General features: G+C 37.4%; 1 protein-coding gene across 1 annotated transcript in view; it reads right to left on the bottom strand.

Annotated features, from left to right (window-relative positions):
• SLC15A5 (solute carrier family 15 member 5) overlaps window positions 1-18,532 on the bottom strand; it is a 90,961-nt gene that overhangs the window by 16,622 nt on the left and 55,807 nt on the right. The window contains exons 6-7 of the mRNA XM_002752196.6: window positions 18,299-18,487; window positions 11,235-11,366 (exon numbers count right to left, since the gene is read on the bottom strand). Coding sequence (XP_002752242.3) covers window positions 11,235-11,366; window positions 18,299-18,487 — 321 coding nt within the window. The remainder of the gene's footprint in view (window positions 1-11,234; window positions 11,367-18,298; window positions 18,488-18,532) is intronic.

The following is an 18,532-nucleotide window of genomic DNA, read 5'->3' as shown; positions in this document are numbered from 1 at the left end:
GTGGAATATAATAGACAAAGATCAAAATATTATGCTTAGGGCTGAAATTAATATCTTGAGGCAAGTAATGTCATTTCACAATGGCCACATAATTGATGCAGTCTTTTAGAAATCAATTTTGCTTTAATTCTCAGTGGTCTTTAAAATATTTATCCTCATTGAAGGAATAATCCCATTTCCAGGATTCTAGTCTAAGGAGGAAATAAGTTATGTACTTAATGATTATAGAAAAGAACGCTCACTTTAGTAATATTTATAGCAAGAAAAATTAGAAACAATCTAACTATTCCTTAAGGAGGGAAAGGTACACACACACACACACACACACAACACACAACACATACACACAATATACATATATAATACACATATATGTGTGTATGCAATGAAACATATAATACCATAAGTGAGGTTTTAAAAAAACTCCAAATGACATAGACATATGCTCATAATATTATTTGAAGAAAGTAGAGATTTTATACAAATGTATTGGTTGAGCATTCAGCAGGTTCTATTCAAACTCTAATTTTGTTTAAAATCTATGTTTGCACATATAAATTTAATGCCTACACATATGCTCATATTCACAAATAGAAAAAAACTGGAAGAAAATTTACTCTAATAGCAGTATGGCCATCACAGTTTCAAAGTCTTTTTTTTTCTCCTTTATTGTTTCGATTTATTTGATTATGTATTACCTTTACAGCAGAAAAGAAAAAAATAAAAATAGTGTTTTAACACCAATTTCTCAAACATACTGGAAATATTTGACTTCCAAAAATCATTTCTGGTGAATTATAAAACAACAGAAAGGGGTGGTTTTCTACCACCACGGACTCTTCAGCAGTTGAAGTTCTGAAGAGCAGGCTTGTTATTAGCAGCCTTCATAGTGTAGCTTGGAGGTTATTTGCTATTTATAAAACTGTCCTAAGCTATTACTCTAGAAATTGCACTACCCCAAACGACAGAAATGAAAGAGGTCTGCACCCTAAGATTCACTCCCTTCAGTGATATGTCCCTCCACATCCTCCTGAGAGCACAGCTCTACTAGATACTTCAAGTGTATGTGGCATTAAGTGCTACAGCACATTGCTTTTGATTCAAGGCAGATTTCTGTTATCTCTCTTCGGAGAAAGATGCAATATTTTCCCTTTTTACAAACTACTGTTTCATTTGGAATGTAATGGAACTATGAAAATCTTAAAATGTGCCTTTTGGAATCTCTTCAAAAGATAGTTGGAGTCAGTGAGCAATTATTTCCCTCAGACTTCATTAGATTGTTTTGTTATTCTGTAGTGCTGGTGTTTTAGCAAAAGTCCAAAATTGTTGAGACAAAACTGAGATGGATTTTATACTCTGCTTTATTTGAGGCACGCCTTCTACTTCACTATGTGCTTTTTGCTTGGGAGCGGAAAAGGGTGCCATTAAAAAGATGTAACAGTCTGTCTCCAGGGTGGATGTAACAAGAGCTTTGGAATCAGGAATCCACCATTACTCTGTGATTTGGACAATTTATGCAACTTTCTGAGCTCATTTTCCTCTTATATATGATGGGGCTACAAATATCTACCTCCAAAGAATTGTTGTGAAGATTTAATGAAATAATATCTTTGTGAAATGCATATAGCAAGGTCTGCATATAACTGACACTTAATAAATGTTAATTTCTTCCCTTCCTCCTTTCAGTAACCTGATTTAAATGCTTCATTTGAGATTCATAGCTCTCCTACCTGAGTTAATTTTTAAAACACATTAATTTTCATGATACCTGAAGGAAATAATACCTACCAACTGTATTCTAACTTTGACTTTTCTACCAATTTTTTCATATTTATCTAATAATGACTCAAATTATTATTACCTTCAATTTACAAACAAGGAAACGAAGGCACAGAGCAGCTGAACTCTTTGCCTAAAGTCATGGAAAAGGGACAGAATACATATTTGTTGAATGAATGGATGAACGGAGATTCGGCCTCAGATCTGCACATGCTCAATACTTTGCTTTAGATAATAATGCCTGCATCACGACTTTAATTTGCATTTCTAGATCTTGGGAATTGTGGATAAAAATGAAGTCAGGCTGCTGTTTCCAGGAAGGAACACTGTGTCTTTCAAAACTGCAGAGAAATTGCTAGGCATTGTTCACCTGAACTGCAGAAAGAACTGGCATGGGTGATATTTGGCATAACCAGCTTTCTTAGAAGGATGAGTTCATCCTCTTGAAGAGCATTGGGAGGTAAAAACCCATCAAGATAGTGTGTTCTCATGATGAGTTCAATGAATTATCATGGAAATGAGTTTTAGAAGAGAGGTAATGCTTTGTGATAATAGCGCGATAATGCCATTAGCTATGAACTGTAATTGTAATAGCATTAATCAAATGAATATATCTGATATTAATTTGAGTGTCAAATATTTCTATAAGGTTCTTCTTGTTAATTAAACATCAGACTTGGTATTATTAATTCAGCATCTAGCCAGTGCTTGCACATAGTAGGAACCCAATATGTATTTGTGACTGAATTAACTCAATCTATAAGTGGGGTTATTTAAAATAGTAAAATATTGAATTTAAATAATTTCATGGATTTTTGCCCAGAACCTGCTTATTTGTACAGTCTGTTCTTCATATGCAACTCTACTAAGCTAATAGTGTAGATATATTAATTTCTTACTTTTGGAAGAAAGCTTTTCTTATGTTTTGCATATTTGAAGGAAACTAGACTTTTACCCCAAATTACTTTAAGAGTAGACTTTGTGCCTTTCACCCTGTGTCTTGTGCTCTTTAGACTATTTAAATATCTATCAGACATATTTACACCTGCATTGAGCTTCTGAATATCACTGGGCAAATTCATGCTTTACGTAGCTTGGGATCACTCTTCGTGATCACCAACATCAACTGGGCCTTCAACAACCAGCAATCTTTTTTTTTTTTTTGATTTTTTTGAGACAGTCTCACTCTTGTTGCCCAGGCTGGAGTGCAGTGGCATGATATCGGCTCACTGCAACCTCCGCCTTCTGGGTTCAAGAAATTCTCCAGTCTCATTCTCTCGAGTAGCAGGTATTACAGGTGCACACCACCATGCCTGGCTAATTTTTGTATTTTTAGTAGAGATGGATTTCACCAGGTTGGCCAGGCTGGTGTCGAACTCCTGACCTCCGGTGATCCGCCCGCCTCGGCCTCTCAAAGTGCTGGGATTACAGGCATGAGCCGCCATGCCTGGCCACCACCAGTGATCTTAACACTTGTCTTCTAAATCATTTTTTATCTTCCTAATAATTTCATAATCCTTGCTCTTCCTACTCCCCATTCCCATCCTATTCTCTTTGCTCTCACACATGGCTTGCTGCATACCTCATTAAAAAATGGGGGGTGCCTTGGGAGGCTGAGGCGGGTGGATCACAAGGTCATGAGATCGAGACCATCCTGGTCAATATGGTGAAAACCCGTCTCTACTAAAAATACAAAAAATTAGCTGGGCACGGTGGCGCGTGCCTGTAATCCCAGCTACTCAGGAGGCTGAGGCAGGAGAATTGCCTGAACCCAGGAGGCGGAGGTTGCGGTGAGCCGAGATCGCGCCATTGCACTCCAGCCTGGGTAACAAGAGCGAAACTCCGCCTCAAAAAAAAAAAAAAAAAAAATGGGGGGTGCCTTGGAAGGCTCCAGGATATTTCCAGTATCAGAACTATCCATCTGTGTGCACCTGTGCCTATCGTCTCTCTTCTGTTTCAGTGCATGATAGAAGTACCCACCTTCCGAACAGAAGCCAAGATCTCTGTGTTGTCCTTGACTGAGTCCACCATTCCTTTCCTCAGGGCATTGGCTCCATCAATTCTCTCCTTTCTCTTCCATTTTTAACTTCTCCATTTACCCCAGGCATTCTCATCAGAATGATACACTCAAATGTCTCTCAGAAATGCATGTGTGTATATGTACATCTATAATTCCCTCCTCCTAGCTCTCTGGCTGCTATGCATTTTCTGTGGCAAATTTTTTCTTTTCCATCAAACCTGCAATGTTGGGGCCCCTTTTTCTCTTCATTCTTAATACTCGCACTAGGTAATTTCATTCACTTCCGTGGTTTCTGATGTTATTTTTGTGCCACAGAGTTTCATAGTTATATCTCTAACAAGTACCTTCTTTTTCCTGGCCTCCAGATATTTCTATTTGCATGTCTCAGGGTATGTCAAACAATGTGTTAAAAAGCAAATGGAGGTCAAATTTTCAAGTCTATTCTTTTTCCAGTCTTTTCAGTTTAGTAAATGGAATTTTTGCCCACTCAGTAGCTCCTGGCAGAGTCTGGGATGCTTTCCTGATACCACCTGCTCCCTCTTGCACCCTAATGCCTCCTTTCTCAAAACCATCACTGAGACACTGATTCTACATCTAAAATATAGCTTGTATCCATTCACGTAGCTCCATCTGCCTACTTCCTGTCTAGTCCATTACTATTCCAGGCTTACCTGGATTACTTCAATTATACCTTCTTGTTTCTCCCAAATTATTCTTTCTTCCCTCAAAATCATACTGCATCCATACTGATCTTCCTAAGACACCAATAGGTCACTGGTGTTTGGGATGTTATCATTCTTATAACACTCAAGTAAAAATAAAATCTCTGTAGCCAAAGGTCCCACGTGATGTTGTGCCCCGATCTAACTCTCCAACATTACTTCATGCCCATTTCTTCATTTTTTTTTTTGAAAATTTGCAGCTTACTGGCTTTCTCTGGGTTCCTCTTATGCACCTGTCAATTCTCTATTTATGGGCCTTGATATACGTGGTCTCTACCAGAAATACTTCATTCCTATGCTTACTAAGCTAAATTGTACCATCTTTCTAGTTTCAGCTTCAAGACCATTTCCAGGTACTCCTAGTGTGCATGTGCATGTGTCTCTAACTCTACCTAGTTTGTCATGCATAGGAGGCTCCATTAATTACATGGGTCCATGAGGCCAAGAAAAATCTCAGAGCACTTTGTAATTTCATCTCCTCCCAATCTCCACCTGGAATTGGAGTTGAACAGGACGACTGAACTCTGAAAATATGGAATCTATTCTTTTCTGAAGAATTAAGTGCCATACCAAAACATCATTCTGTAATACATTTAGTCCACTTGGAAGATGTTGAGGTCCCACTTCAATTAAGATTTCATTATTTTTTATAAAAAAATCATATTTTTGTCCACCTACATTTAGTTGGTGGTTTTTATCTGTTTCTTCTGGTCCTTGTGAAAAGCTTGAAAGATAAGTTACCAGTGAAGACTAGAAAGAGAAACAGACTCCATTTTAGAGAAGGAGAAACTAGGACTTAGTATGGTTGAGTAAGGACCTCAGATCTAGGAGCTCACTAAGAGCTGACTTGAGTTTGAGTTCAAGTTCATCTGACTCAAATGTCTGCCTTGTCTACCTCTCATGAGCCAAGAGCAATGGACATTGCTTTCCACAGTCTAAAGCTGGCCTTTCCTGATGCTGTTATATACTCAACGTCCTCTGTGCAGCATCGGGGGTTTCTGTGGAGTAAAAGTTTAAAAGTTTAAGGATATAGAATCGATTGTATCTGAAATGCATAAAACCATTGTATGAGAGGGGCTTTGCACCTAACTCTGAGGACCATGAACAGGGTTTGCCTGTGGAAGCTGCTGGGGCCCTGCTGACTTAGCCAGAGGAACACTGGCACTAAACCATTTGACCAGTGGAATATGGGCCTGGCTAAGGGTGAATTATGGCAGGAGGTCACTTAGTTTTTCCTCTGAATCTGAAAATCTGTAACCTCTTATCAAGTTGGACCTGAGGCATAGATCTAATTTTGAAGGAGCATCTCTTAGATAGCAGGCATGAGCCCATGGAATGCAGTTGAAATACTTTTCCAGATGCATAAATATTTTCTTCTTTCAAATTTACTGCAACTGCAAATTCCTGTTTCAAAAGCAACTCAGTGATTCGTGCTGACATAACTGTCAGTGGCCTCAATAATCACAGATATTTAAATGAGTCTTTTAGGAGATCTCATTTTTAATTAAAATAAGCCTGATGGAAATTAAGCAGGTACATTCTTTGCCCCTTTTCTGAAGTTTGAGGAGAAAGAACTTGTAGGGACAAGGAGATTTATCAGTTGACCTCTTTATTCTGTCCAATTATCCCTTTTTTTCCTCTTAAACATTTTGCTTTGGATCTTTCAGTCACCTGCATGTCCATAATTAAGATGTCATTTTTTACTGAATTCTGTGTTGTTATTTTTGTGAAAAGGTAAGTTCGAATTTATGAGTGTGAGGAAACTGATCTTGTTGCTAATGGGGTAGAGTCGAAATAAGCAGTGTGACTGCCTTCTTCATTCCCTTATATTAGCATTGCTACTTTTAGATAAACTATTTCTGAAATGATTAGTGTAGGAGGATGGGTTTAGTCTTGTATCTTCTCCTTTAAAGTACTCAGAGTTAGAGATCCCAGAAGGATCCGTTTTCTCACTTGTACTGAAAATGTCACTCTAACAGTTATCTGTCTGCACAGTCAAGTTTTGAGAAATCTTTTGAATTTGCCGCATTCACAGCATTCTCCATCATGGTGCTAAAAATGACTAATGCAGCTTGGAGACTGGAAGGCTGTGATCGCTGATCTTCTTTTCCAATCGTACACTCACACTCTCACACACTCACATGCACACATGCTCAGCTGACATGAATCCTATATACTAAATGAAATGCTGAAGGATGTAGGGTGCGTAAATATCTAATTAGAGTGTTTGTGTCATTACAGTCACTTCTGCCAAAAAAATTGGTCTGATTGTTTGAGCGGACTGATCTTGTTTTTAGCCAAGTGGACAATTATAATGTATGACAATTTTATATTTAAAAATAATCTCTGGCATAGAAATTTTCAAATATTTAATTTTATTCTCTCATCCTCTCTGAGAAAAGTGAAGTGCAATTTCCTTTTTTTAATTAAGAAAAAACAGTTTTAGAGAGATACTGACCTACCCAAAACCATGCTATGGTCACTCTCTTTTATTTATTACACCAGTATAGGATTACTATAGCCAAATCACCTAAATGAACATCGTTTCTTTTATTGAAGAATACTGTTCTGATGGCCAAAAGGACTGTCACAAAGAGAGACTTATCCTCTTTCCGGAAGTCTCCTGTGATGTCATTTAGTGAATGATGGAGAAGTATGTGGGCTGAATGATAGTAATTAGGTGAATTGGGAACTGATTATATCCAAAAGGAGAGGATTAATGGATTGTCATTAACTTGCAATGAGGTCTAGGAATTTTCTGTAAGACTTTTTTTTTTTTTTTTTTGGTCCTGTCCAATTCAAAAATTTTATCAATTACCTGGAGGAAGTCTAGGAACTTGCTTACCAAATTTGCAGATGATACAAAGCAAGGAAAGAAGTAACGATTAGTAATTCCCTAGATGACACGGAATCAATTTTCATAAATGTCTATTACTTAGGATGATGGGTTGACATTTATTAAAGATAAAAATAAAGTGCTGCATTTAATTAGAAAAAAAGAACTGTGATGAATTGAACTGAACTGAAAGCAACTCCTGAAAATTAAAAAAAGTTTCAAGTTTTAGTTGACCATAAGCAGGATGGAACTATGAAAAGGTCAACAAACTCTGTTGGCATTCAGAGAGGGAGAGAGTCCAGGTTGATAAAAGTAACATACTTATCCTGGTTGTTCCCATCTTGTACCCTGGTTGTACCCATATTATGTTCAATGTTGGAAGCCATATTTTAAGAAAGATCTGACAAGTTGTTGTATGTTTAATACATGGAGGGGCCTTGATAAAATCAAGGAATCCTGCAAAATGAAAAGACTGGGGTGGTTCATGTGTAAAATAGAAGGGATCATGATTGCAATCTTTACTGAACACTTACTATGCATATTAATTACTTAATCTCCAGAACAACATAATGAATTATTTATTATCATTACTGAAATAGAAACTGAGAACACATAGCTAGAATACCTGGATTCAGATTCAGGTGGTCTGACTCCAGAATCTATTCTCTTAACCACTATGCCATATTATTTCTTCAAGTATGTGTCAAGTGTTTGAAGACCTGCTATGTGAATGGAAAATCAGACTTACTCTGTAGAACATGGTAATCAATAGATGGGTACACTTGGGTTTTATCTCAAAGTAGAGACTCTTTCTGGGCACCAGATTATGTTACTACATCTTCTATTTTTGGTACAGTGTTAGATGAGTTGAGATCTAAGGTAATATTCAACTATATGATTCTAATTTACTGGGATATAATTTGATATAGCACACTATTATTATAAACTGGAAAGAATACACTTAAAAGAAGAAGTAAGTTTAAATTGATTAGTGGTAATTTAAATGGTGTTCTCTTGAGCACAGTGGAGAAACTGCCCCACCCCACAACCCATCTTGCTAGGATGCCCTCACCCTAGGTCCTTGATAAATTTACTATAATGAGCACCAAATTATGCCAAAATTACATAAACTTTTGTTTCTCCATCTTTGTTCTATGTCTAGAATATTACTGATATTATACAGACCTCCACCAAAGGAGTTTATATTGCAAAAGTAACCAATGTCCTTAAAAACCCTTACATCTGGGGATTCCTACAAGTTGCTTGGTGTATTGAAATCAATGTTGGAATTGGTTTCAGAATGCTAAGAGGATTAAATTTCTGTCAGCTACTGGTTGTGATGACTACAGAACTTGACTGTATTTTTTCTGCCTTAATTGTTACATTTAAAAAATAAGAATAGCAATATAAAGTTGCTATAATAATTATAATAATGCATAAAAGCTCCTACCATACTAAACAGATTTTCAATAAAAATTTAGATTTTCAGTGAAATGTTTTTATAAGAATAGTTGTGTGATTAAAAATTTTGCCTGGACTGATTTGTGGAAGCAGTCTAAATCCTTTCGATTTCTTGAGTGGTTAGAATGTCTGTTATCTACGGTGGGACCCTCAGTTCCCATCTGATAGTTTATGCTCATAAGGCAACTCAGAATGGAGAGGGCCCACAGATAATTTATGGTAATGAGATGACTCAGAATGGAGAGTGGTCGGCCAGGAAGACCAACCACACAATCAGACTTTGAGCTTTGAGCCACGTATACCAGCCCAACTTTTGTGGAGCAGAAGGAGGATGGAGATTGAGCTCACAATGATTCAGTCGATAGTGCCTATGTGATCAAGTCTCAATAGAAACGTTAGGCATGAAGCTCAGGTGAGCTCTCCTGGTTGGCATTATTCTTATATCATCACACACTGATGTGTCCCATGGGCAGTGTAGCCCTGAGGATGAAAGAAGCTCCACTCTCGGAAACCTCCCAGCCTTTGCTCCGTGTGCCTCTCCCTTTAGCTCATTCTGATGTGTATTGTTTTGCTATAATAAGCTGTAATCATAAGCATTGTACTTTTCTAAGTTCTGTGAATTATTCTAGCAAATTATCATACCTGAGGGAGTCTGTGGGGCCCCCACATTTATAGGCAGCTTGTCAGAGGTGATGACAGCCCTAGGAAATTCCAAACTTGTGGCTAGTATCTAAAGTGGGGATAGTCTTGGGGAGAACTTAACCTAGGCTGGTTTGGTCTAACTCTGGGTAAGTTGCTTACGCATACCTGTGAAAAATTTACATTTGTATAAAAGATAAACTGATAGTAATATTTGACTTTGCAGATCTCCGTGTATATGTCAAATGTGATGTGATTCTAGAAATTCTGTTTTAGCAAATTTTTGGACATATCTTTGCTAAGCAATGTACAGAAAGGAAACGTTCAACACTAAAAATGTTTCAGGTGTGAATATAGGTAAGACTTTTCGAGGTTATCTTACAAAATCTTAATGCCAGTGCTTTGTGTCTAGTTCATGTACAAAGAATCTGAGCACTAGGGAAGTCAGCAAGTTGCCACAGTTCACACAGTTAGTATGGCAGCTTGAATTTGATTTCTCTGAGAACTGGACCACATCTCACACGATTCCATGTGGCACACGGTCTGGTACATAGTAAATATTCAACACACACTTTACCTTATTTTTCTCAGATGACTAAGAAAAGGGTCGAGTTTGATCTTGTCAGTCATCAGTCAAGGATTAATAGGTTTCTTCCCAAGAACTCTGCTACTGTATCTACCATTGGCCTTTTCACTTGAAATTTCATTGCTTCCTTGTACCCCTAGAAATTTCCTGAGGACTTGCAAGTGTTTATTTTGCTTGCCATGGTATCACCGGTGCCCAGTATGGTGCTTGGAACAGATTGGGTCCTTGATAAATATTTTTTGAATGGATATTTAGTGTTAAAAGGAATGTCTCCTTCATAGAAGTTGATTTTTTCCATAGTTTGAAAGCAGGTAAATTAAATTTGTTTGTTACAAGATAACAGAAACTAACACTTTCCTTACATCATTTTAAGTGCACAACTGTAAGTGTTTTTGAAAGTAGAGAATACACTTGTGATTATTTCCATTAAATAAGAAAAAGTAAATTAAAATTAAATTAAAGCTATATTGGCAGTTAGAACAAAATTTCCAAAGTCCAGATTTAAAATACAGACCAAGTCATTTCACTGTGATGGCTAATCATTATTGTCATCCTGTCTGGTTCTTGTTTTTATCAAAACATGCAACCAGAGAGCAGTTCTTTAATATCTGCTTTAGTCTAATGCTTGCTTTAGAAGCTACTTCAGTCTTTCAAATAATATTTGAATTTTTCAGATTAGTTGTTTTTTCTGACCAAAATCTCTATTGGGAAAATTTTCAAATATCATTTATTATTCAACTCACACTTTCTCTTTGTTTGCATAGATAGAAACTGTGGCAAATCATGAGAAAAAAAATCATTTAGGTACCCTGTGCCCTGTATTTATTACAGGTCTTACTTTTTCTGAGGCCCGTCTATGACAGTTGTGAGGAATTATTGAATATGGCCTCAATGAAAAATCTAATAATAATATAATGACCAGTTTGTTTTAAAATACACTAAGGACAGCAGACAGTGTCTCATGAGAAGTGACATTCTGTAATTACCTCCTCCTATCCAAAGAAAAACAATTCCCAGAAATTAATGAATATAGCAAGAGTGTGTTTCCTATCTTAATTCTATCTTAATTGCAAAAGTGGATCAATTAAAAAAAGAAGACCGCACTGGCAGAGCCCCTCTCCTAAGGGTTGTTCTCCCAGTTCCCTAGTCATCAAATCAATGTATATAAGCATGCCATGAACCTGTTTTTACCTTCTGAGATGAGATATGCCAACTCCACCAGCAGTGCCCCTGTGAAACAGCCAAATCCATTGAACAGTGTCAGAAAATTCATGGAGGTTCCTCTGACAGTGCTTGGAACAAATCTGTATGATATTACAGAGACTGAGAGAAAAAGAGAGGTCAGAATTTAGAACATTCTCCTGAAAACACTTTCATAGATACTGTTCAAATTGACGTTGATTACGTATCAAGGAAAATTTACTGACACAGTCAAAATTTGGGTTGGAATTTGTTAAGCTTACTGTAGGAAGCTATACTGTAATACAATTTATGGATGTCTTCAAGGAATAGAATATGACAAAATATACCTTGACCCAGCTACAAGGAGCGTTTGGTTACTTAGTAGTTGAGTCTTCTAATATATTCACCTTAATTTCACTCCAAATTGAATATTTCTGATAAATTTTGGATTGAGGGATGGCCTGTATTAGACAACATTATGACAATCTATTAATTCTGTGATTCTGTGTAATTCATTAGGTTCCTTATAGAAAACTTGTATTATATAAAAATTGCATCAAGGTTAAGAGCATGGGCTCTGGAGTTAGATAAGATAGTGTCAAAATTATCTACTATAACTGACTTAAACTTTTCAAGCCTCAATGCCCTACTCTGTGAAATGGGAATGATATCATTCTTCACTCATGGAGGTGTTGGGACGCTTACCTCAATATTACACGTAAAGTGCTTAGTACAATGCTGACTTGTAGGTCCTGAATAAGGGTTAGGTATTTTTAACAATATTAATCTTATCAAACTGAGTAGCTCCTACTTGTGTGGGCACTGTACAAAGCCCTTAATATGTGTTATCTCATTTCAGGAGGGGTACTCAGACAGAGACAATACCTTAAGCATCGAGTCTCCAAAATTGTTATCATTTCTTTCTATGTCATTTTTGCGAAGTAACGATGGTGCCAAGAGGTTAAAAAAACCCACAAAGATAATTTTTTAAAAAAATTTCTATTAAAAACAACTTTCTTTTGAAATCAGAAATAGACGAAAATAAGTATATGGGATTTCGTACATGCTGTATAAACATAGTATATTAAAATGTTCTATGATCTTAGGGCTATGTGTTAAAATATTTTATGTTTATTTTAATATGATATTTGGGATTGCTTCAAAATTATACAAGGAGAGAAATATATATGTGAATGAGGGTAGAGATGAAACAAGTTTTGGCTATGAGTTGAAAATTATTGATTCTAGAAGATGGATATAGGGGAGTTTATTATACTAATCTCTTTTATGTATGTGTGCCAAAAAGTTGTAAGGAAATATGCTAAATAATATTAAGAGTCGTAGCCTTGAGTGGGTGAATTAATGGATTTCTAATATTCCTTGTACTCTTTTGTGCTTTGCAAATCTTTTCTACAATGAAATCATAAATAAATATTAAAGCTCATTTTAAAAAGAAAAGCGATGATAGAAAACAGATATACAGTCATGCATGGCTTAGTGATGGAGATATGTCCTGAGAAATGTGTCATTAGTCAATTTTGTCATAGTGTGACATGTGAATCATAGAATATACTTACACAAACCTAGACGGTCTAGCCTGCTACACACCTAGGCTACATGGGCAGCCTCCCACTCCCAGGCAGCAAATCTGCACAGCATGTGAGTGTATGGAATACTGCTGGCAACTGGAGCACAGTGGTAAGTGTTTGTGATTCTGAACATATCTAACCACAAAAATAATACAGTTACAGATATTATATTCTTATGAAAATATAATATTATAATCTTATGAAACCACCATGTGATCCATCATTGACCAAATGTTGTCATGCGGTGCATGACTGTGCTGTAAACCCTAAACCTTTAGTGTCCTTTACTATGAGAAGTAAGAGACCTTATTATCTCCTCCCGCTCCTCTCAGGAATATTTACCCGTTTTTTTTTTAATACCTTGTTGCAGCAAAACTCTGCATTTACCAGAGCTTTTCCATGAACTTACTAACACGTGACATAAATGCATTAATGCTCTTTCCTTCATTAATGTAACATTTCTGTTTTACTTTCGGTGTGTCCTCCACGTTTTGATTTACTTATCCCACAAACATTTAAAGGAGTCCCTCTCTGTGCTTCAGGAAAAGTGCTGAGCGCTGGGACTGAGAGGTGGGAAAAGGCATCAGTTTATCTTTCCTGGGCTTAAACTCTGGAGCAGGAACAGTACATTATAAAGGGCAGTGCTCGATGTGCACTTTTCCCACAAATGCTGACTGGAGATGCAGATAGTAGTGGGGATAGATGAAATACTGTGGAGAAGGCCTTCAAATATTGGCGGCAAGGTAACACGGCTCTTCTGTGTCCTACCAATCACCAGCAGGAGCCTTGGAGGATTTTCAGAAAGGTCCAAATGGGAGTATGAGAGGAAGCCTGGATAGGCTTTGGGAAGAAATGAATCCCAGTTATAAAAAGGATTTGGCTGATAAACTTTCCTCTCCATAAATACAAGGAAATTAGCAATGGGCAGAAAGAGTAAGTAAGCGGATTTCTTTCATGGAGGAAAAGCAGAACATACACTCCCGTTATTCCTCTGCTAGTTAATTATTAATCCTCTGCTTTTCTCTTGCTAGAGCTTCTGGTATGGTCTATAATTCATGAACACACTTTGCCAGCTCTCTGCCTGCTGGTTAATCTCTCTTTGGTGTCATTTTAGTCGTTTTTGAAAACCTCCAGTTCCCTTTTATAGGACTTAGCTTTTCAAGTTCTCACATCTACGTGTTTAGGCATCTACTTGCATGTTCTGATCTTTCAAAACTTTTGTGATCATCAGTTTGGTTTTTCAGGCTCCAAGATATTTCTTTAGCCCATTACAATGTAGATAATATCAACAAGTCTGTCATTATTCTAAAATTCCTATTTTACTAAGAAGACACAATAAAAGAAAATTCAATGTGTATGTGAAAGCTGGTCTTCTTGCAAATGAGTGCTAAAAATGTGCCTCCAGATAGTAGCTGCTGAGTGCTTGCAAAGCTGCCGCATCACAGCAGATGCAGAATCCACAAAATAGGGGGCCATAACCACCTTCCTAAGGCACCTGGTACTGGGGACTTATTGCTGGAAATTCTTTGACTCTAGTTGTTCTTAAACAGTTAAAATGTGTTTATTGTGTTTGGTGAAGTTATTCTGAACGTGTGAAGTACCATAGTCCCAGTAAACGAACTTTAATCCTGTTGCCATGTTTAGACCGTTATTTCTTCCTTCACCCTAAAAAAGCTTCAGCTTTGAACGTCATGTTTTCAGATGATACCATCTACTACTTCTCTTTTGTGCTGTCATCTGCCAATCTACAGGACATTTTCCTCTATTTCTCAAAGTTGTCAGTTCCTCTCTCATTGTCACACTCTGTGGTACTACTCCTGCCTTAATGCTTGGCCATTTTGCTAGACATATAGATCATCCTTCCAACCATCCATCCTTTCGATCTTGGTTGTCCAGTTCCTTGACCTCCAATGTCCTTGATCTCCAATCTTCCTTAGCTTCCACTCCACTCACACACAAGGTCATGGCCTATGCCTTGTACCTCAGACCAGCAGTTGGCCAATGCTATGGCCAGGTAATGTTCAGCTTGCCACCTATTCTAATGAAGTTTTATTGGAACACAGTCACACTCATTTATTATATGTTGTCTATGGCTGCTTTCATACCACAATGACATAGTTAAGTAATTGTAACAGAGACTGGCCTGCAAAGCCATGTCCTGGATCAATAATTGCCCCTACCCCATAATCACAATTTTGTGCACCGTCCTCAGACTAGAGCCTTCTGTCTTCCCAGCTTACTCTCTACTACTCAACCACAGAAGTGCTATAAGCTCTACAATGGCAGAAATTTTTGTCTTGTTTTTATTAACTGATGTGTCTAAAGCCTCAAGAGCAGTAGTAGGCACATTGTAGATACCCACACAGTAGTTTTTTGAATAAACAAACATAGAGTATGAGACACTGTTACGATGAAAACATAATTTGAGAAGTTTCTGCTGCTCTTTTTCTCTAGCTCATCTCCAAAGAATAACATGTCTTAGGAGGATAGACTATGTCCACTGTCATTTATGGAGTGATTCATTGTGTTTCCTTGCTTAATGCCATCAATGTAGGACATTGTCAAGTGTTTGAATGATATATTTTTATCGTACCATATAAAAATAGCCATAGATTTCGTTTGTTTGTTTCTTCAATCAAAATATATTGATTGATCACCTATCTTGCACATGTACTTTTCAGGGAGGAAAAACATACACTGACGTCAGGAGTGTATATTCTCACAGTGAGGGTCAGGCAATATAAATATTAATCAAGTAATTTCAGATTCTGACAAGTGCTGTTACAAACAATCCAGAGTAATGAAATAGAAAGTGATGGAATGCTCAAGGAAGCCCCTCCAAAGAGATGACCTTTGAGAAGGCACAATAATGACAAGAAGCCACTCATTTGAAAACAGAGGAAGGGGAATTCTTAATAAAGAGAAAACAAGTGCAAAGGCCTTGGGGTAGAAAGAAGTCTAGCATCTTAGAGACACACACATTTCTGGAGATGAGGTCAAGGAGCAGAAGGTAACCAAAGGTAGGGGGGACAGCACGCAGAGACCAAATCACGTGGAGCCTTATTCGCCACGGTGGGGAATTTCTCTCTAAAATCCTACTGTGGAATTTCAAGCATGGGAACGACTGGACTTACGTTTTGAGAAGAACAGAGAATGGACTCATAGGGCAGGAGAGGAAGCAGGGAGAAAAGTTGAGCGGCTCTGGTGGAATCGGGCTAGAGATGATGGTGTTGTAGGCCGGGAGGAGACAAAGGGGATAGTGAGATGTGCCGGATTTAAGTTCTATTTCAGAGTAAAAACTAAGACTTGCTTTTGGATTAGAAGGAGAAGTAAAAGGAAAGAGGGATGTAGGATGACTCTGGTGAGAGACAGTTCTGCTTATACTGCCAGGTCTCCTGGCTGTTCAGGTTGCTTATGGCAAAAAGGGCTGCGAGCAGGGCACCTGTGCTTCTGTTCTGAGTCTGGCACTATTAATTGTTGTGAAAGATGATATTAGGTTGGTGCAAATGTAATTGTGGTTTCTGCCATTACTTTTAGTAATGATAACAGCGACACATTATAACTGCTAATTATTGAATGCTGCCCATATACTAGGCACTGCGGTTTTTGCTTTACGTAAAATCTTCCACTTAGTCATTTGAACAACTCCCTGTTTTATAGATAATGAGAAAAGCCCAGAAATGCGGAATAATTTCCCCAAGGTCACAGAGTTAGTCAGTAGCAGAACTGGGTTTGAATTCAGGTCTGTCTGACTTTAAGACCATAAAGCCTACCCTCTATGCTGTACTGGCTCCCAGAAGGGTAATACTTCATTTTATAGTTTAAAATACTCTTTGTTGTTGTTCTTGTTTTTTGAGACAGAGTTTCGCTCTCGTTACCTAGGCTGGAGTGCAATGGCGCGATCTCGGCTCACTGCAACCTCCGCCTCCTGGGTTCAGGCAATTCTCCTGCCTCAGCCTCCTGAGTAGCTGGGATTACAGGCACGCGCCACCATGCCCAGCTGATTTTTTGTATTTTTAGTAGAGATGGGGTTTCACCATGCTGACCAGGATGGTCTCGATCTCTTGACCTCGTGATCCACCCGCCTCGGCCTCCCAAACCCTCTCTGGCTTTGGTATGTTGAATCATTATTGCTTAGCTGGCTAGGAATTTCCTTCCCATATTCACTCATTACCTTTCCTCATTATTTACTCTATTCCAACCCAGAAAATTTTGGCTGACTACTTCCAACACATTTTTGGGAATAACATCAGAGGAGATCACGACTATCTGTGTCGTAGCATTGCTTTACACTCCTTCTGTCTTCCTTGCAATGTTAAACAGTGACGTCCCCAGTATAAAGTCTCATAAAGTAATTTATGTATGCAAAAGGTATGAAAAGAAATGATTTAAAATTATAAAAAAAGAAGTCTGAGACACATATACATATATGGCTATATTCAAACTTAGTTTTATTTTCAATTTTTAAGGAATTGCTTTGGTATCATAAGTATGTATATGTTTAAATACATATTTATTAAATATTTATCTTTAAAAAGTTTGGAAACAACTTTGAAGATAATAGGTTCATTGAAGATTTTAGACAAAAACGGAATGGTTAGAATTGTTACTTAGGATGACTACTCTAAAATCCATGTGTCAGTTGACAGAATGGGAGACAGATTGGAGGCAGGAAGACAATTAGAAGTTATTAAAACATTATCTGTAAAGTATAATGGGGGGTTGAGTTACAGTCACGACTCTTACTAGAGGAAAATTTAAGGAAGATAGAAACATAAGATGTAATCAATTACACTGATAAGTACATGTACACACATTACTGTATTGCAGGAAGTCACTGAAATATTGTGATAAATTGTTAAATGGCTAGTTTAATTAATATAAGCAATCTAGATAATTCAGAAACCCTTGACATTTAATAAACTTATTTTGAACTTGTCTTATGAAATATTAGTGATCACGTTTAATCTACTGTAATTTAATTTAAAGACATTGAGTTATCTGGAAAATTGGGTTAAATTTTCATTTCATTTTCATGTTTATGTACTCTCAAAGAACATTAAATGTCAGTTTTGGAGGGGTATGTATGTGAGTTTATGAGTGAGAGGGAGTGAGGTGAGAGGAGGAAAGGGAAAAGAGAAGAGTTTTCATCTTAGTGTTCTGGAGTTGTCTTCTGGATTTTAGCAGAAATTTTCCTCCTTTGGTATGTCTGACAAAATGGTTATTGCCTTTAACCAGGTTAAAAATCTTTTGTTCCATCTACATCCAGGCGGAATTGACAATTGTTCTGTAAGTGGTAGAGGACTGAGGAGAAATGAAATGTTTTGTAAAAATGAAAATAATAAATAAATTTGCTTGAAGTATTGTGGGAACTCTCTAGTGGGTAAAGAGATCACCTACCATTTTACTTGTTCTGGTTGAGGGGATGTGTTCTGTGTAAAGGTTCAGTATGTTCTAACATTAGTTGAAAAAGGGTTTACTCACAGGCTGGGTTTACCAACGTTTCTGCCACTCCAAGTAAAACATACTGAAGAATCAGGTAGAAACAGGGCATGGAGGAAACAGTGAGAACTTTTCCTGAAAGGGGCTGCTCCACTGGAGGGAAGTGTTTTCTGTGTATTTCAAAGAAGCCAGCTATCATCACAGACAATGCAGCAAAAAGATTTCCGGCAACTAAAGGAAACAATGCAGAAGAAAGAAGTTAAAGGCAGAGCTAGA

The sequence above is a fragment of the Callithrix jacchus genome, chromosome 9 (assembly GCF_049354715.1).
Source record: "Callithrix jacchus isolate 240 chromosome 9, calJac240_pri, whole genome shotgun sequence".
Lineage (NCBI taxonomy): Eukaryota > Metazoa > Chordata > Mammalia > Primates > Cebidae > Callithrix > Callithrix jacchus.
The sequence above is the reverse complement of the archived record's forward strand: the minus strand, read 5'-3'. Positions and strand labels throughout refer to the sequence as shown.